The sequence below is a fragment of the Amphibalanus amphitrite genome, unplaced genomic scaffold, assembly GCF_019059575.1.
Source record: "Amphibalanus amphitrite isolate SeventyFive unplaced genomic scaffold, NRLGWU_Aamphi_draft 000033F_arrow, whole genome shotgun sequence".
Taxonomy (NCBI): domain Eukaryota; kingdom Metazoa; phylum Arthropoda; class Thecostraca; order Balanomorpha; family Balanidae; genus Amphibalanus; species Amphibalanus amphitrite.
Window position 1 is genome coordinate 750,009 of NW_024881529.1, and position 20,637 is coordinate 770,645.

A 20,637-nucleotide genomic window follows, 5' to 3' on the forward strand; every position below is an offset into this window, starting at 1 on the left:
CAATTCTTTTCATTGCACACATAATATTTTGCATTAAAGGGACACTCCCACCTTAACATTAGTTTTGAGTTGAGATAGCCAAATTGGTGGCCATGGCCTGCAAATACCGGTTTGGGCACTCACAACATCGAAAAATGCTTTAATTCGAAGATATGGAATTTTAAACTTGCAGTTTTCGGATTCTAAGGGGCTAATGCATTGGAATGCCCCCTTAGAATTTGTGACGTCAGCGGAGATCTAACGATTTTTAAATCTTAGACTAAAACCATCGTTAACACGTGGTGGTATACGCTGCTTTGCGCGCAACGTCTGCCGCACTTTAAGGCTGCCAAATTATTGCTTCCAAATAAAGTCGCTAGTAACAGGGGAGATCCCAAAAAGTAAACAAAAGTAAAAGCCTAATATCTTGAAAACCAGTGAATATTTTTCGGTGAAATTTGGTAGATATTCGTTTTCGCTCTTTCTGAACCAAGGGACATCACTTTCATGCCAATTCATTAACTTTTTTGAAGGTGGGAGGGTCCCTTTAAAGACCCTCAATGCAATTGAATTGATCTCCTCAATGCAAAGAAGATTGGTTTGCTAAACAACAAAGTCCTAAAAATAAGCTTAAGTGGGTGGGGAAAACGATTATTGGTGGGGCAAAATGGCAAGTTGGTGGGGCAGCCGCCCCACCGGCACCAACTGAATAGAAAGCTCCGCCCCTGATATGGTGTGTGACAGGAACGATAAATAAGGAAGATGATGCATGACTGTTCATATTTTGCAGGGATGTTTTAGCAACAAGACTTTTTCAAGAGCCCAGACGTCCTCGATCAGGCGTCAGGACCTCTCGATAGTTCAGGGCGCCCAGTCAAGTTGATGTCGATGAGGGGCTGATCTAAAGTGAGACGCCTCTCAGCACTAAAATTGACGCCAAACATTTTTGGTACGACCTCATTAGGTGCATACAGAGCGTCGCCACTCGTCACCAAACCCTCCGAGGTAGCTAAGAAGCCCAAGGTGCCTTGGCAGTTCGAAGGGCACGAGTGCAGAATTCGTAGCGAACCTCAATAGCTCGTGGAGCCACGTCATGCTTCCAAATTGTTACTTAGTAGCATTGTAGCCAGCACCCAGCAGGTAGCCTGGTACTAAACAGACATATCTACCTCCGACCTAGACAGAGCCGACAAGGAGTCTTTTGTCAAAGCATGGGAAGGACAATTTACCAGCACGATACGGCTGGATACTGAAAAAAAAAATCATAATGAACGGGCTGCCCAAAGAAATGCAAATTATTGAGATTTAATATTTTATTTTAATATTTCCCTTTTCACCTTTTTTATTTAATTCACAAAACAGAAAAGCAAAATCGATCAAGTGCAGCTATGGCTCCGCTCGCCCCTCTCTGCAGTTTTATAGTAGGTACAGTTTTGTTCATTCCAATATCATAGGTATAAAAAATACACGTTCGCTGATAAAAAGGGAAGGTAGGTAAATGCTATTGTCTTTTGCATAGCCATCCATCATAAATAACCAAGACTCTTAAATCCAATCCTTTAAAATCCTTGTTGTCTTTCTTGTTCGAACATCCCCCCCCCACCCCTCTCTTCATCCCCTGGCTCACCTCCTCCCTTTTGGCGTTGTTGTTCTGCTTGTTGTTGTCGCTTCCGTCCCAGCTGGCGTATTTTCTCTGCAACAACACCCGAGACCGTCGGGGCGGCGGTAAGTGGCCGGATTATTCACGCGCTTGATGGTCGGACAGATATTACACAGCTGAGCCCTGGTCGGCGGAGGAAAACACGCCGAACGAGAGCACTGCCGCTGGCCCGGAAAGGCGCCGCGGGACCCATTGCTGGGAGGTTAAATGGGCGGCACAGCCGACGCGACGTAGGGCGCTGGTTTTGGTGGAATGAGTCGGCGGTAAAAGGTGGGAGGGTTATAAACCTGCAATGGTGTGCGTTGAGTTAGCTACCTACCTACGAATGATCAAGCTACATTCGTAAATATCAATTAAGGTTCATGTAGGCAGATCCCACTGATTTTTTTTTTTTGCGCAAAAAGGCGGCTTACTTTTCACCTCTTTGGGTCAAGACATATCACACGGCCGGATAAATATGACAGATCGCAGTGCAGTTGATCAGTGACCCGTTATCGTCAATTACTACTGTTGGATTTGTAACAATAACAATTTCCTCACGACTCTTTTTTGCGTGGCGAAGCTCAGACGTTAACTACTCAATCAATATTTCAGTGCCGTTCTGCTAAAGCGAACAGCGCTATACCGATAGTGCTACAAGAAAATAAATTAATCCCAGATTTCCTCTGACGACTGAATTATCCTCTAGTTCTAAGACGCCTACAATGAAGTTAGTCAGACAAGCACGGCAGCCGCCGGTCCCGCTGGTCTCCAAGAAAACACATCTGCTCTCTCCCGCGCGACTCTCTCAGTATCCTGTCACTCTCGCTACAGTTCCCATAGATATCGGCAGGCAGGAGCCGGAGGGGTGGGGGAGCGGGGACGGGGGACGCGGGGCGGGGCGGGGCTGGCAGGGAGCAGACTTACCTTGAATGATGGCCGGGTGAACAGCGGCAGACCATCCTCCATCTTCCCCGACACGAGTCCGATAGACAGAGGACTCCATGACATGCAGCCCACACCTGACGACACACCGACCAAGGGTGGCGTCATGGCAGACCAGTGCGCCCGGAAACCAGCCAATCTAAGGCTGCATTGTGATAAAATACAAACAGCCTTACATGTCAGCAGCCGTGTCGTATCTACAAATAAAAATCAGCACGTTATAACATCATCGTATTGCATTTCTATTCGCGACAGATGGGCCAATCAAAAGAGAATCAGCGATCAATTTTTGATTTGTGGCGCTATTTTTGATGGGTCGGGTCTGGGCCGATCTCGACTGTTTTCTCGGACCGGTCCGGCGCGGGGACGACCGGCCGTTGAGGGCCGCCGTCTATGGCCGGGCCTGTGCGGACAGCTGGGACTGAGCAGCCCATCAATCGGTATTTACGGCTCTCCGACGGGCCGCGCGGTCACTTGAACTCGGTTGGAGAACGAGCGGCACACTGTCACCGACAGAGCGGCCGCCTCCTAATGAAGAGAAATGGAAGGTGGAAGAGACACGCGGGCACGATATTGCAGCTGGGCGAGGCCAAGTCATTGGTCAAGATCGCCGACGCCGCCCCTGTCGGCTGGAGCGCTCTCTCCAGACAGCCAGGACTAGATGCTGGGACGATGTGGTCGCTTCATCGCTTGTTCTGACTGGTGTTCGTTACATGGTGCGCGTCACATCTATAGTCATAGTCATGAGGTGACTATAGTCAAGGTACCCTAAACTCAATATTTGTATCAGTGTAATTGAGTGGACCAGTGGTAAACAAAGTAAGCCGACCAGCGATCAACAGAGGCTTCGGCAAGATAGTTCACATGTTTTCACGCAGGGTAAAAGTGAAAAATGGGCGTCTATCGCCGTGAGCATATTTCAAGTTTCCATATTGCTAGCAAGGATGAATGGGGGTCTTTTACTTCAAGACCAGTCAAATTCCGATGCATCAAGCTAGAATTTCTAGAGATTCTTAAGCATCGTGCCTGTCAAAATGAGAAATATCTCCTCCAGTTTTATTGCTTGAGCGGCTAAGCCTCTGCGTTCGACGATAAAGAGAAACGAGGCATATGAATCACTAAGTGCTAAAAGATAAGTGCTAAAATTCACAAGTGAAAAGGCTTAAATACCTCTTGCCTTCCCAAACGCCAATGTCTGGTTCTGACAAACAGCGGCTCAGCACACTTCGAGGAAAGTGTCGTCCCCAAAAGGTATGCCCGGAAGCTGCAATTCAGCTCGGGAGCTAAACGTCGTCCAACAACTGCATATTGTTTTGAATGACAGCAAAACATTGTGCCTCAACTTGGTGCAATTGCCACATTAAATACCTATCTAATATTGATGTTATTTGCCATTTAGATGTTCCGAGTAGGCAGTGAGATGAGCCCTCATATGCAGGCGGCGGGCGAGATTCTAGCGTAGCCTGGTAGGCTGTGCCGCACTACATTGGTGCTCGGCGGCACAGCTTGTCCCAGTCGACAACTTCGAATCAACTGTCACATGATTGACAATTATACTTGTATATAGTTACGTGTGAGTGGTGTGAGTGTTTTAGTGGCTTCTTAAAGAATGTTTGTAATGTTCGTGCCTCGCAAGCTAACATGGGATTTTAAGCATTAATCAAAAGTTTCCAAATATATGATACATTTTGTAGCTGTGCCCGCAATCTATTGAAGATTTGCTTTCGAAACATTATTAAGTGCGGTTGGAAAACTGGACGTGCATTTAGCATAATACGTAGCAAAGATGCATATAGAGACGCTTCAGAATAATCTTTAAGCGTGGCAACTAAAGCTTGGATTGGGTAATTCAAATACGAGTGGGAACCATGCAATAGGTACGTTTCCATTTCCGATAATTCACAATCAGTGTACCTATTCTTTTTTCTAAATATTATAATCTTAAATGCATTAGAAATATGGGCAAGGTGTGTAGCATAAAGAAACGTCAGGATCGGGAAGAGTGGTATTAAATAAATTTATCAAACTAAAGATTATACTGCTAAAACATAAAAGAGCAAAAGCCAATTCCGCCTCCAAAGATATTTGCGAATAAGTTTAGCACCTTTCACCATCCATCAGCGGGCAGCAAACAAACAATCGAGTGAGGTGGGAAAACAGGCTGAGCCTTTTGGAGCCGTTCAATTTCGGAGGCCCACCCGCGCGGGGGCGGTGTTCGATTCCGACGCAACTGCCGCAGGCGCCCCCCCCCCCCCCGATCCCCGCCCGGACCGCCGCCAGCAGACCGCAGCCAAAATGGAACTGTCCAAAGCAGATCAGACCAAAAAGAAATGCTCACAAACTTGACGCGTTCGCCCAGCGGGTGCGGGTTTCATTTGCAATTATGATGACAGAGTGATGAAATTATGAACACGGATGCGGAAATCTGATCAGAGGCCTCTTGCACCAAACTACCTAGCTAGGTAAAATCGAAAAACCGGTTTCAGAATAAGCTAATCTAACGGTGGTAAATTTGTTTGCAATAGCCCAATACGTAATCCTACATGTGCTTGCTAAATATTGCACGCAAATTGTTACATTTGAGACTTGGACTGGGTATACGATGCAAAATAATCCAAGCATTGGTGCAAGAGGATTTTGGTGCAAGAGGCCTCAGAGCGATTTACATTTTTCAGCGAAGCGTGTTTCGTAATGCGAACTGCTTAGTGGAAATAGGGCTGGTACTGAGCGGTAAAGTGATTTATTGGTGCTCGCTCACATCTCAATCTTGAAGCTGTAAAGTCGGAGACTTACAATTGTTTTCCATGTCTATGGCTGTGCTAAAGTTTCGAATCTGTTCTTCAATCCACACTAAAACTTAGCAGATATGCAAACTACAGCTACGCAGAAGATAATACCTGTGAACTCTGGGTCACCGCACCGAGCTATACGGCCATTATCACCCCGAGCTCACGGCCATCCATCTTCCTACCTATTTACGTCCCCCGCTCCACACCCGTCTCTCACCTATCTTGTTGAACGTCTCTGGCATGTAGAGCTCTGTCTTCTCCCGGCAGAACATGTGATACTCCGTCTGCTCGACGATAGGCAGGATGCAGTTGAACTGACGGCAGTTGGTGTACGCCTCGAATATCTCAGCGGGAGTCCACTTGGCCGTTCCCCAGTACATGGCCCAGCCCTGGTTGATGCAGTAGGTACAGGCACGCACCACCTCTGCAGGGGACAGGGGAGATGGAAGGGAGTCAGGGAAGCGAAAGTCACATATAGTCCTGACTGCATTCCGGCAGGCACATTAATTACAATTAAATAATAACAATAATCAAAAAGCTGTAATGTCTTGTATGAATCGAACTTGCCCGTGTTTTGCTAATTTTCACTCTCTTGAAATGTTTCTATTTTTAGGTAACATTTATTGTATGCATATTTAAACGCATCAATTAGCCCATTACCGGGAGAAGACCAGGCTTACCTTCCATAGGACACTTGGGATCCATCTTCTGAATGATGAAGATGTCAACATACTCCAGTTGTAGACGTTCTAGTGAAGCCTTTAGCGACTCTATTATCCTTTTCCGAGAGAGTCCTCTGTCTTCTCCCCTGAGAATTGCCAAGGAAGGTCAGTCAAGAACCTTGTAATATATTCCATGGAAATTCTATCAAAGTGAATCGATAAACTTCACGCCTTATCAGCACAGGATATCAATATTCTGATTATTTAGGGACATATTTTTTGTTATGAGGTTATCGGTGGAGCCAACAAATACCTAAATGCACTTACTTTTATTCTAATAATAAAAGTAAGTGCATTTAGTTATTTGTTGGCTCCACCGATAACCTCATAACACAACTATGAATATTCACAAGTCATTACAATATCTGTCACTTACATGTTAATCTATATTATGATTTATAAGTCGTCCGTCCAATCTCCATCCATCCATCCATCCGTGTGTCAGGACTTATGTGTCTTATTGCGCCGAAACGGCGCCGCATAGCGACGTGAAATTTGGCATGCCGAATTTGTGGGCGTGGGCGGCCATTGTATTAAAATTTGGGCGTGATCGGACCAGGGGTGCGCCGTCAGCGCGTGAATCTCTCCCGCATGACGGGCCGCGGCTGGCGCCGAGCGGAGAGCACGTGCTCTTGGCTCATTTTCTTCGCTGCCAAAACTGAACGAAAAGCAGCAGAGCCGGCAGGTCATTGAACTTTGACAGCGAACACCGGAGCAGGGGCCAGGGCACCGCTCGGCAAGGGGATTCGCCAGTAAATAAAGTAAATTTATTCTTGCAACAACTCAGCCACTACTGGGCCGATTGTGCTGGAAATTGAACTGTGGGTGGGCAGGGCACTCACCAGGCGATGCATGGTCATGTGATACAGGTGCGGTGGACCGACTGAACGTGCGCACGTGAGGGGTCGGTCCTATATCTAAGGAACGGCTGGGCCATTGCGCTCAAATTTGGTACACAGCTTCAATCGAGTATGAGTAGGGTATGAGTAGGGTAGGGTAGAGTATGTGGAGGGTATGAGCAGTGTATGGGCAGAGTAGGGTATGGGCAGGGTAGGGTATGGGCAGGGTGGGGTATGGGCAGGGTAGGGTATGGGTAGGGACCCAAATAATACAAATAAACGATTTTTAACCCAGCATAATGCATTTGTAAAACCAATTTAATCAAAACGTACAGTTATAGCGCAAAACATGCCGTCTAGTCGGATATATTATAAAAGAGAAGTTGTCTGTGTGTCACAAACGAAAAGTGTCATCCACATCTGGGTGTCTTGCGCCGGAACGGCGCCATGTAGGAGCGTGAAATTTGGCAGTCGACAAGCGCGGTCAAATCGAACGATCGTATTAAAATTTGGGCGCGATCCGACCAGGGGTGCGTCTCTGGCGGCGTCGCGAGCACGAGGCACGCTCGCCATTGGTTTAACACGGGGCGCGAAAAACGGCGATATTGGCCGAAATCGGTGCGACGCCTGCTCCTTTCCGGGCGTATATCTTGACGACCAGTTGTCACAGCGACACGCGGTTGCCACCAATCGATACAGGAGAGCTAAAGCTAGCGTATTGTTATGGTTTTATAACGTTGGGCGCGTCACGTGCACATCAGGACCCATTGTTGCGAAAAAATTACCGTTTTCGTGCCTCGTGGAGGAAAAATCGGTGCCGTTTGAAAACTGTTTGACCGAATGAAATCGGTGTGGTACCATTTTTTAGGTAAATATATGAGAAAATGGATGATGGTAAACAAAAAGTGATTATGTCTACCATTTCCTTAAAAATGTAAAATTCCTTTGAAAGGTTGATGCGCGCCGAGTGCGCTGTCGTTTACAACACGTTAACGTATTGAAAACGTTGAAAATTGACCATGAAACGCACATATTCGGATAGAGCATTCTTTTCTGATCAATATCCACCCAAAATATTATCAAAAAGTCAATAAACTTCCGTGAAAATGACTCAGGCATACCACCGTGTTTTGTTAACGTTAGACATATTTTCCGATGAAATCCGATCGATGGCTAGCCGGCATGTCATTTAAACTTTTGCCAATCAGTCAGCACGGCATAGGCTGCAAGGCACCGCCCGCTTACGGATATTGCAAACCCTTGAAAATTGTACTTGCATATAACTCAGCCGTTTCTGGGCCGATTGCGCTGAAACTTGGACTGTCGGCAGGCAGGGCACTCAGCAAGCGATGTAAGGTCATGTGTCACAGGTGGGGTGGACTCATGCACGTGCACACGTGAGGGGGTCTGCTTGTACATCTGATGAATCCCTGGGTCGATTTCAATCAAATTTTGTACACTTTTGGGGACAATTTAGATAGGTGGCTGACATAAGTCATCTGGAGTTTATTAAGCGCGTGCGCACGTGCAGGGGCCCATTTATATATCTCAAGAACAGGTAAGACGATAGCACTCAAATTTGGTAAAACTCCTCGGTCAAGTATGAGTAGGGCATGAGTATGCCGGGTATAGGTAGGGTAGGATAGGGTAGGGTAGGGTAGGGTAGGGTAGGGTAGGGTAGGGTAGGGTAGGGTAGGGTAGGGTAGGACTAGGGTATGGGTAGGGTATGTATATTGGTAGGGTAGGGTAGGGCCTTTTGCGGCTTTTTCGATTGGCGGCGGTTGGGCGTGCGATGCGGGCGGTTTCCTTTGTTGCGGCGTTTGCGGCGTTTTGCGGTTGGCGGCGGGCAGGCGTGCGATGCGGGCGGTTTTTTGCGGCGGTGTTTGCGTTTTTGCGGTGTTTGCGTTTGTCGGCGGGCGGCCGTTTTTTTGCGGCGTTTTGCGGTTGGCGGCGGGCAGGCGTGCGATGCGGGCAGTTTTTTGCGGCGGTGTTTGAGTTTGGCGGCGGGCGGGCGGGCGATGCGGGCGGTTTTGATTTGTTTGCGGCATTTTTGCGTTTTTTGCGGTTTGCGGCGGGCGGGCGATTTTTTATTTGTTTTAATTTATTGCGACGTTTGCGTTGGCGTTTCGGGCGTGCGTTTTGCGCGTTTTGCGTTTGGGGGCGGGCGGGCGCTTTTTTGTTTCCTTTTTACGGTGTTTGCGTTTGGGGCGAGCGGGCGCTTTTTTGCGGTGTTTGTGTTTGGTGGCGGGCGGGCGATTTTTAGGCGTTTCCGGTTGGCGGTTAGCGTGCGTGCGATGCGGACGGTTTTTTCGGCGTTTTTGCGTTTTTGCGTTGGGCGGGCGATTGTTTATTTTTTTGCGACGTTTTCGCCGGCATTTCGGGCGTTCGTTTTGCGCATTTTTGCGGTGTTTGCGTTTGTCGGCGGGCGGCCGTTTTTTTCGAGGCGTTTGCGGTTGGCGGCGGGCGGGCGGGCGATGCGGGCGTTTTTTTTGCGGCGTTTGCGGTTGGCCGCGGGCGGGCGCGCAATGTGGGCGGTTTATTGCGGTGTTTGCGGTGTTGTTAGCGGTTGGCGGCGGTCGTTGTTTATTTTTGCGGCGTTTGCGGTTGGCGGCGGGCGGGCGTTTTTTTATAAATAATTCAATGTCCAAACTTTTGGATCCGTAGTGCTCTTCGAAAAGCCATACCTACCTACTATACAATTAGATAAAGCAACTATCAAACTCAACCCTACTTATATAAACATACAAGTTTTGACAACCAAACTAATGGCCCCATCAACAATATCTATCCAAACGTACAGTTATCGCGTAAACCTGTATTCTAGTCTATATTATTATTTATAAGTCGTCCGTCCAATCTCCATCCATCCGTGTGTCATGTCTTATGTGTCTTATTGCGCCTGAAAGGCGCCGCGTATCGGCGTGAAATTTGGCATGCCGAATCTGTGGGCGTGGGCGGCCTTTGTATTAACATTTGGGGGTGATCGGGCCAGGGGTGCGCCGTCAGCGCGTGAATCTCTCCCGCATGACGGGCCGCGGCTGGCGCCGAGCGGAGAGCACGTGCTCTTGGCTCATTTTCTTCGCTGCCAAAACTGAACGAAAAGCAGCAGAGCCGGCAGGTCATTGAACTTTGACAACGAACACCGTCGCAGGGCACCGCTCGCCAAGGGGATTCGCCAGTAAATAAAGTAAATTTATTCGGACGCCATTTAATTGCGTCCCAGAAAAGCTATTTCTGGCACCTAAAAGCTGACTCGCCCCAAAATTGGTCCTCAGCACCTATTTGGTGGATACCAGCACCAATCATGGAAAATGACCTTAATTAGCTGTTTCTGGCACCTATTCATCGGTACGCCTTACTCTTTTTTCTGAATCTGGCACCTAAATGCTGAGCGTAGCACCAATCTAGTTAAATGTAATTTTCAAATGATAAGCTCAGAAAAAGCAGCCTGTCGTTGGTAATTTACTTGAACATAAGTATTCAGGATTATCAGGAAAATTCATGAGTGACCATACGACCCTCAAGGGCGCCTTTTACAACCACCAAAATTTAACCGCTATATGGTAAAGACGACGCACTGGCGCATTTTCGCTAGCACAGCCTTGCGTCTGGGCTTTCAGTCTCCTCCGGGCCCCTGTCTGAGCTCTCAGTGCACTTACCGGTTGGACCAGTAGACCTTTGTGATGACTATGAACCCGGTCCTCCGCCAGCCCTGTTTCTTTAGGATGCGGCCCAGCCGCAGCTCTGCCTGATCTCCAGAGTAGAACTCGGCGGTGTCGAACAGATTGATACCGTTCTCGTAGGCACAGGTGATCACCTCCTCAGCGGTGTCATCTGACACCTGGGGACTCAGTGTCACCCAGGTCCCTGGAACGGTCACATGGAGTTGTCACATGACACTTAGACATCGTGTTGGTCATAACGTCCTGGCGCTGCACTAGTTTGAAATGGTTGTGATGTTACCACTGTCTATGTAATTTGCCTCTAAGCACGCACAATCACTCGCCTAATGCTATCGCCAAGTGTTACCAGTAAATTGACAGCTAAATGTCACTACACTTTCCGGTATAGGCGGCGCCAGAGGTACAAACGTGACCTGACAGACCCCTGAAACACGTCCCACTGCAGCGTGTCTGTGCTACTGGCACGTCCGGTCCCCCGCGTCCCGCCCCTGGTGCTGACCACGCCGGCTGCAGAGCGCGAAAACTGTCAGCTCTGAGCCAACTGATCAGCCGTCGATGATAGTGTTCAACGCACGCGACCGTAGCTCAGCTGGGTGATAACGCGTTCTGACAAAACAGGCTGCCCTGTAGCTGCTGACAGGCTGATCAGTCACGGAACGAACTTAATGCTCCCTCATTAACAGTGAGTCCACAGCTCTTAATAAAATGCTTGACTATGCTGAGTAAAAAGACAGCCGAATGATTCTTCCGGAAATCTGCGAATTCTGAACACTGTGAACGAATTGCGGTGTGAACGACTAAACGACTATCGGCAACGATTGTTAAAGCGGCACATTGTCGGGAGCAGTATAAGGACCCCGACCGCCACTGTGCCGCCTCTGGAGTTCTAGGAACGCCATCCATTAATCCGGGTTAGTTCCACATCAACCCAACAAATGGCGACGGCACAGCACAGGTCCGACCTGGCGGTCTCGGCCGTTCCACAGTGCATCGATCAATCCGTCAGGGCGGCGAGGGTGACACCGGGTCACGGCGGCGCTCTACCGAGTTTTAAAGGTCTCACCATACGAGTCTCACCGCAGTCGTAACAGTCTCACCCGACTTACCTGGCTCAGCAGTCTCATAATTTTACCAGTCTCTCCCAGCTCATCAGTCCCATCAAACCTCAGTGATCTAATTAGGTTATCAATCACCAGTCTCCTGTCGTCTAACCAGTCTGTAAAACTGGCCAGTCTTCTTCAGTCTCACCAATCTCCCTTGGATCACCACTCACCAATTTACCCCCAGCTTACCCAACTCCCCAGTCCATGCCATCCCACCATGGTCTCCCCACCCGAATCCCCCCATTCTCACCTAACCCTATACTGGGTACTCTGAGACCGCTCTTCCCTAGCGGTCGGTACCGGACGTTCTGTGACGATCCGACGCTGGAGCTCTGTCGACTGAGCTGTGCCGAGAGCCGCGGTACGGTCAGGCCGCCGCCGGCGCCGCCTCCCGCCGGCTCCTGGGAGGTGGGAGACGCGTCCATATCTGTGGCCGTGCTCTCTCCGCGTGAGATCTGCAGGTCCTCCAGACCGTCCAGACTGGCGATCGGCGCGCTGGAACAGGGTCGGGTCAAAGGTCAGAGACTTGGCGCACGCGAATTATCTGCTAATTCGCTGGACCGCCCCCAGCCCCAGTGGTGGTAATGCTTGATTTTGATGAGCTGCTTTTACAGATATTTCGGTCCGAACGCTTTCACCACAAAGCCTTTTATAATTTTACACTAGAAATATCGCATTTATGCATCCCGCATTTAACTAACAAGCTGTTTGAGCTTTCAAGAGTTATTAAAGATAATGGACGTGATTGCAGTAGGTAATGACACACCATGTTTCCGAAATCATATAATGAAAAATAAGTCTTTAGAGTGGGCTTAGGTGTATATGAACCGTAACATGCATTTATTATGATTGTTAAATGAGTTAATTATTTGATAGTCCAACACCCCAGCGAGACTGCAATTATCGCAGTATGTTGCATCACCCTGAAACCACTCCAGTTCTAAAACTTCTGCAATAACTGTCCGAAGTTGCCATGAAGCCATGCTTGGTGCCGTCGGGCAGATGTCGAAATGACTGTGCTATTGAGAACGGCAGTGTACAAACGTAAAATGCCATAGTCATTTTGCGGTGCGGAAAAGTTGTGCTCAGGACTGCGGAGTCGATGGATTTTCGGCCACTCCGATTCTGACTCCGGCTTTAGAAAACCAACTCCAAGTCCGACTCCGACTCCGGGCACAACTGTCGACTCCGACTGACTCCGACTCCGACTCCGACTCCGCAGTCCTGGCAGGGCTGCGGAGTCGATGGATTTGCGGTGACTCCGACTCCGACACCGGTCACAACTGTCGACTCCGACTGACTCCGACTCCGCCTCCGACTCCGCAGCCCTGGTTGTGCTCTAATATTATATTGGAAGGGCTGTGCGAGATTTAAAGTGGTTTACACGAGTGTGATTATGCTTTCCCAGAACATAACTTTATTAACTAGGCTGGGATGTCACAGGAACCATACAATTTGCCATCTATAAATGTATTAAAATTCCAGCGGGACTTTGGAATGAAATATGTATGTCTTCATAGGCGGCGGAACGGGGGTGGCACCGGGGCACCGTGCCCCCCTTTGATTTTGGCATTTTAACATTAGCCCTATGGGCGTTGCATGGAAAGAATGGGATCAAAAGTCGCCAGTGCCCCCCCCCCCTTAATTGAGGGTGTTCCGCCGCCACTGTATGTCTTTTCTTTTGTGCCAAGCAACGACCAGAATGCCTTAAATCGGAAAAGTGACTATGAAAATAGCGGTATGCTTCAGAAACATTTAGCCAGTCAACTATGCTCTAATAAGACAGCGACAGGAAAATCACTGACGAATCACCAGTCTGGCAGGGCATATAAAATCCCTATACCACCGTGCATATACGCGAGGCCCGACGGCAGTCAGGTGCACGGGTTGCGTGACAGACCGACAGTTATCGCTAATTAGTCCTCGGGTCACTGCGAGCTTTGTTTGCTCACACGACTGACCCACTAATCGAAATTACAACGGATGAGCTGCCTGCAAACAGAGGATCCACCGACACCTCTGTGGATACTCGGCCAGGTCACGGCCGGGTGTCTATACAGTTAACTTCTGGCAGAGGTGGAATGACACCTACCCTGCCGGCCGCCGGTGCCGGCGCCTGGGGTCGGTAGTGTCGCGTGTCCCGCGGTGGTAAGGTTCCGGCGTACCGGTGGCCCTGCGCCTGCCCCCGACCATCGCTGGTCACAGGTCGATGGACGGACGTGAGTCAGGCACCACTGTGTCCGCTCCGCACATAGGTTTGGTGTGCAGGTCGGTTTCAGTTGCAGTTCTAGAACGTAGGTGCAATGCCATAGCCACATGGTCCAACAACTGTGGTATGGCGTCGCCTTTGGAATGTCAAACTCTAGGAGGGAAATAAATGAGGCTTTCCTCAAAGTTCATCGATTTTGTTCCTTTGTGCCACTCACTGCAGTGTCTTCCGCATTGCTATGTCGCAGTTCCATGTCGTCGCTTTATAGCGCCGTTCCCCTGGCGTCAGCCCCCCCCCCCCAGGCGCCGCTCTGGCGCTGCCCTCCCCCTCCCCCAGGACAAGCGGCGCCGGTGTAAATCAGGTCTTAACGTTTCTTCATCTGTGTTTTGTTCCGGCTTTTTCGGCACTTCGGCAAAAGTAAGTTCCCCCATTAGATTTGCTCACACACACTAAGGATAGGCTCCCACGTTGCTATTGCTTCCGGGTTCACATAAACCGGCTTAACGTAAAACTTTGTTCCTGGCCAAAATTGCCAGATGTAATGACCCCCGGCTCCAGACTGGCTTTAGGCTGGCGGAGCAAAAAAAAAAAAAACCAGGTGCGGACGGGGGCGGGGAGGGGGAGGGGTGACAGTGTCCGACACACCGACGCCGACAGTCGCGACTCGGCAGGGTACACGAGGGCACCATATGAGTATACCGACTGAGGAGGACTTATCCAGCGGCAAAGGGCGCCCCTCGGCCGGTCTTTATTACCCCCTACCCACCGCGCCGGTGCTATGGCATTGGCAGTGGCACGATGGAACTATCGCACAACTGAGGGAAAGCTTTAAATGAGCGCCGTGGCCTGAAATTACTGGGTATGAGCGAGAGCGTTGAATCAACTAATTTACGCTCATGATGATGGGGTGGTAGGGTGACGAGGGTCACAAGAAGCAATCCCTTTGTTCGCTCTTGCCATTGGAGATTTTCGCCAAGTTTATGGGTCGCTCAAGTAAATCAATTTTGCCCGGCGTCCCCATGTAATGCAGTAATCTGGTTCATACTTCTCAGCATACAGTCTGAATGTTTTATGACACATTCCGTGTCATTGTACCATATGAGGCGAAATGATAAAATATTTAGGTATTCTGGCATTTTACGACACTTACACTGACACTGACGATACCGAGATATGCGAGATATTTTCATTATGCATAAGCGGTAAATCTGTCAAATACAGCAAATTAACCTCATAATGTATTAATTATTATTCAAGTAGAACAGCCATGTCTGTTTCCTTCATTTACGAGATGGCCAATGCACGGCAGAAGGGGAATTCACTTTGAAGCGCTAGCTCTCATCATTCAGAATGTAAATTAGTCAATTTGAATAAAAAGTTGCAGATGGAAGCATTCTTCACATAAGAAAACAGCTGCCCTCATTATCAGCTACTATCGTGCCTAGAAGTGAATATGAAGAGGGTTATAATTATTTCGCTCAGTCCTGAACATATATAAAATCTAGAACAGAGATTAATCAGACTTCCCGACAAGTGTCTCTCTGTTATTGAATCGCGTACTGCTATGGATTGCAAGGCCGGATTGCACCCTTGACTTTCTGACGATGTTTGCGACTGCGTCAGAAATAGCCCGCTCACTTCCCGATGGATTTCTTCCAGTCAATGTCGCAGTAGAGTCGTGTGAATTCGAAACTTGGATGAATAGCCAACGTTCCAGCTCACTTCCCTCACTCTGCCTTCCGCAGCCCCTCTGCTTGGTTCAGGCGGATGCTTTTGTACGGCGGATCAGCACGCTCCAAAAGTCAAAAATCAGTAGAGCAGGTACCCGAACATTTGTGATATTTCGTGTGTAGAGCTCACCATTGCCCACCAATGCAAATGGTGAGCACTGTTGGTCAATTGTCGGGGAGTAACGAAGTCTGTCGTTGGAAATGGACCACCAAACTCAATGGAGCTCAGTGCTGTAATGTGAGTGAGGGAAGCTAAAGGCATCAAGCTAGGGCCTAGGGCAATAAACCCCGACCTCGGGGAGAAATAGAAGCTCTGATGGTGACCGATCAAATAAACAGTAAAACGTGACAGGAGATCGGCCAATGAAACAGCCTAGAGAGGACGGGATAGGGAGAGAAAAAGAGGAGACAGACAGACAGACAGACAGACAGACAGACAGACAGACAGACAGACAGACAGACAGACAGACAGACAGACAGAGACAGAGAGAGCTGCACAATGCAGGTGACTATAAAAACGGTTCTGCATCCAATCCTCATTATACATAGTGCAGGGGAGAGGGCTGCCAGACGTGCAGACCGATCCAGCTGTCCGAGAAATAAGACAGACAGACAGGCAGACAGACAGACAGACAGACAGACAGACAGACAGACAGACAGACAGACAGACAGACAGACAGACAGACAGACAGACAGACAGACAGACAGACAGACACACTATCAGATAGGTAGTGGCTGCTGGACGGCGGTGTTCGGCCCCCGCTGCGCTTCCCAGCCCATGTCATTCATCTTACGCCGCGTGTCAATAATCGGCGGTCGACATAGTGCAATTGGATTATTGCACATATCATGCATCTTTTATACATGCCCTCGCACTCGGCTTCATTCTGCAATCGGAGACAGCAGCGTACGACTCAATATTTGTCACAGATCACCTAGAATAAATGATTCAGGAGACTAGTCAAATATGCGAATGCATAAATGACAATAAGACATCGATACACCTGGGCAGGATTCTAACAAAATTGTATACTCGTATTTATGTACATACCTACAATTAAAACGAATATGAACTAGTAAATATACCTACTACAAACCAGCCTAACACATTTCTCATGAACTGCTTTGGGTTGTCCAGCTGACCTCACAGCTCTGTATCAGTAATTGACGCTCCCATGTGCCCCCTCTCCCCCCCCCCTCCTCCCCACCCCCGTCCCCCGACGGGCTACATCTAATGGTAATGCATATAAGCATCACGGGGAGCAGGATAGCAACGGTATATTGCCCTATGCCCGGTATCGCCTTCATATGAGACCAGAACGGCATGAGGACGGTGTAAAAGACCAGAAGGTGGGGATGGGGACGGAGACAGGACGGAGACGGGACGGAGACGGGACGGAGACAGGACGGAGACAGGACGGAGACAGGACGGAGACGGGGACGGAGACGGGACGTATACGGAGGCGGAGACAGAGACGAGGGAAAAATAAAGAAAACTGGAGGAAGACGAGACGGGGAAGGGACGGAGACGGGACGAACACGGGACGAAAACGAGCGCAGAAGCGGGAACAGATCCGTTAGAGCGGATCATCGACTTGTCAGTCAGCTGGGCCTTGAGTTTCTGAGTGTAAGTTTGTTAGACGGTTGGTTATCGCTTAGTAATCTGCAATCAAATATCAAAGCAAATTAAATATCAATCAAAGATCTGCCGACACAGACACTTCGACGAACATAATCACTAAATTCCTGACTGGAGGTATTTTCCAGCTACACAATCGCAGGATGTCCTCGAATGACGAGCGTTAGGCCCCTTGAGCGTCTCATGATGGCGCCACACCGGTCTGATGCGGGCATTAATGGACCATTCGAAGGCTGAAATGTCAGTCCAGATGACCTCTTACAAATGGGCCTAATCAGATTCATTCTCATTGTCAGCATAATACTACTGATGAAAACTGAGCGATTGAATGGCCAGTTAACGGATGAATGCTGCTTTTATGGTAAAACGATGGGCTATAACCGCAGTTCACAACTTCTTCAGAAAACATCGGTCGGGACGAATGCTCGATAAATTGAGGTTTATGGAAGTATGATACTTTCTCAGATCCATAAAAAGTAATTAGCCTGAGGCAGCGACGATTGAAAGTAGCTGATCGTCCATCTGATGCCCGCGTCGCTATTCTTCACAAAACTGTGCAAACGTTCCATAAAATTAAATGCCATTTTTCAGAAGTTTGGCTGCGCATAATCTCTGATTTATATAGATGGTGATGAATTGACTAATGTAAGTTTGCATTATGACCTCATTTTGGCGATCTTACCAATCGGTAAATTTTCTAACCCAGGCATATCCACATATTCGTGCTCAAGTCAAACCGAACACAAGCACGTAATGAGCTTCCCCAGCACCTAAAAACGACATAGCCTCTTCGGCCCATCAGAACCCCCCCTCCCCCCCCCCACAGCTGGTCCTCAGGGGGAGGGTGTTTGTTCCTGTGTAGGGTCAGCCACGTCACCAAGATAATGGTGCTACCCAGGTGGTTTTCAGGTGCACGCGCGCACACAGACACACACACACACACGCACAGACACGGCGGCACACGGTGATATAGGCAAGTGATGTGTCAGTGTTCGGTCGGTGCTCTCAAGTCTGTGTACTCGATCGGAAACCACATTTGGCTCCAGCTACAGCAGGCTAGAGTTAGACCGATACAGTCGGGTCCAATTACTATCAGCTAGTCGGCCACAGTTGGCACCACTCCCCGTTGTCAAGCGACGGTCAGATTTAGCCCTAGCTACGGATGTCATCTAGGTATAGCTGATCTCAGCTGCCAATAGCCGTCTGCTTAATTTGTCCGAAGCTACGGCCGGCCTTGGGTGGTTTCAGTCATGTTCGCTTACCAATCGTTGGCAGGATTCTATTTCAATGCAGCTCAAACATGCCAAAGTTTCCACTAAAATAGTCCGTTCGCCAGTCTTTACCATCACTCCTGTCAGTGTCAGGCAACCAGGATTGCTTGCAGGCCAGTAGGTGGCAGAGAAGGGCACTTGGGTGTGGTGAGTTTCTGTCGGTCTGAGCCAGGTTTAGCACACCTCAAACAGTCACAAAACAGACACTGTCGTCCGCGGCCGGACGCCGTCGTTCACATTCGGCTCTGAACACGGTCCCAGTATAGCCCACGTCTGGTCCAGTTGTCTGCAGCTGGTTGCAGCCGTTGCCAACAGCTGGTGTTACAGTCACAAGTTAGAGTCGTTCGTAACCGACAGACGCTTGAGTTGCAAGATGCAGTAGCAGGCTGCAGCTACAATTGCATCAGCATGCTACAGTTTAGGCTACAGCTCTTGGCTAGAGTCGCAGGATAGGCACGGGCTGGGCTACAGGACAGAACTGCAGGATATTGTCACAGGACACAGCCACCTGACACAGCCACAGGACACAGGCGCAGAACACAGGCTCAGGATTTACCCGCAGGCCACAAACGCATGCTACAGACTTCAGGGTACAGCCGCAGGCTTTGGACGCAATCTACAGACGCCAGAGTACAGTCCTCAGCCATAGCGTCGGCAGCTTTAAAACCACCGCAGCTGCACTATCACCGGTAACGTGACCGTGTCACCGCCATCGGACCACGCGCCGTGCCAGGCGGGGGTAGCCACACTGTCGACCGTCGACGCGCCCAGCGAATTTCTCCGTCGACCGCCAGCCCGCAAGCGCCGAAATGGGGTGGGCGGGGGTGCGGAAGGGGGGGGGGGCGTCACTTGACGCCGTGTTTGACTTCTGGTCTGTTGCGTGCCACAGCTTACGGCTCGCGTCTGAGAGCTGGCTGGCACTTCGTGAGAATCGGCAGCGACGGTTTGTTTACACAGACAGCTGCAGAAAAGGGCGGGGATCTCTCTGGAAACACCCAAGATAGCTGAGTTCTCTTAGCAGGTGGAAACCGTATCAAACAAGGACAAAAAGCTATCAAACTGATATCAAACTGATAGCTTTTTTGTCTTTGGCAATGTGCATTAACCTGTCTACATAGGTACATTTTCGTCTACTCAATATCCGTTCTCCATCCGTATTCAGGAGTTCATTGCCTTTCCCTGGGCAACACGAGCTCGTAGAAGAGCGCACTGTCTGTCTTTATGGCCTGTCTCTCAGCGGCGTCTGGCGTGCCAATGCCTCCCCGGGCTGCCCCTCGGTGTGCGCGTGCTCGCCAGAATCGTGTTAGTCGGGCCGGCGCACACGTGGTTACCAGTTCGCTCGATCTCAATTTGCCCAGAGCTCTCGCTAGCGTCACAGTTGGCCCCGCGGCGACGACGTACGATGAAAAGAAGAGAGAGAGAGAGAGAGAGAGAGAGAGAGAGAGAGAGAGAGAGAGAGAGGGAAAGAGGGAGGGAGAGAGAGCATAGCAGAGTGCGCCAGCGATGCCGGTTCCGGTCCTTTCATTCTCCCCAAATGGCTTCAGCTGGTCGCGCACTATACGCTTTTCAGTTTATCTGACAAACATTTTCCTGAAGCTGCACGGCACCGGTTTGATTGGAAGCAAAAGACTGAGATAACAGCGCTCTCTTGGCTGCTCATTATCTCAATAGTGAAGTGATTTTGCCGTTCCGTCTAATCCAGCTAAAATGGTGGGCGATATTTCGATGGCAAAAATGATGCGTTAAATAGACATAAGGCTGGCTAATAAAAGGAATGAAGGAGAAAGAAAGAGAGAGAGAGAGAGAGAGAGAGAGAGAGAGAGAGAGAGAGAGAGAGAGAGAGAGAGAGAGAGAGAGAGAGAGAGAGAGAGAGAGAGATAAACAGAAAGAGGAAAAGAGGAAGAAAAACGAATGAGGACGAGACAAAATGTAGAAAGGTAGCGAAGTTATTTTTTTTACCAAAGTATACTCAATGATAAGTGAATGGAGGTTCGTATAAGTGGCGGGAACACGTAGAGCGAAGTCCGAGATACGAAGTATTAACTTTGTCGGGAACTGCACTTATACCGGCACGTGCGTACAATATGGA

General features: G+C 49.2%; 1 protein-coding gene across 6 annotated transcripts in view; it reads right to left on the bottom strand.

Moving 5' to 3' along the window:
- The window catches only part of LOC122369108 (voltage-gated potassium channel subunit beta-2-like), an 83,770-nt gene that overhangs the window by 13,361 nt on the left and 49,772 nt on the right, over nucleotides 1–20,637 (bottom strand). For all 6 annotated transcript variants that reach the window (XM_043343545.1, XM_043343553.1, XM_043343589.1 and 3 more), the window contains 6 exons: nucleotides 11,950–12,194; nucleotides 10,573–10,780; nucleotides 6,033–6,160; nucleotides 5,570–5,776; nucleotides 2,546–2,640; nucleotides 1,607–1,672 (listed from right to left, as the gene is read on the bottom strand). In XM_043343545.1, the coding sequence (XP_043199480.1) occupies nucleotides 1,607–1,672; nucleotides 2,546–2,640; nucleotides 5,570–5,776; nucleotides 6,033–6,160; nucleotides 10,573–10,780; nucleotides 11,950–12,194 (949 nt within the window). The remainder of the gene's footprint in view (nucleotides 1–1,606; nucleotides 1,673–2,545; nucleotides 2,641–5,569; nucleotides 5,777–6,032; nucleotides 6,161–10,572; nucleotides 10,781–11,949; nucleotides 12,195–20,637) is intronic.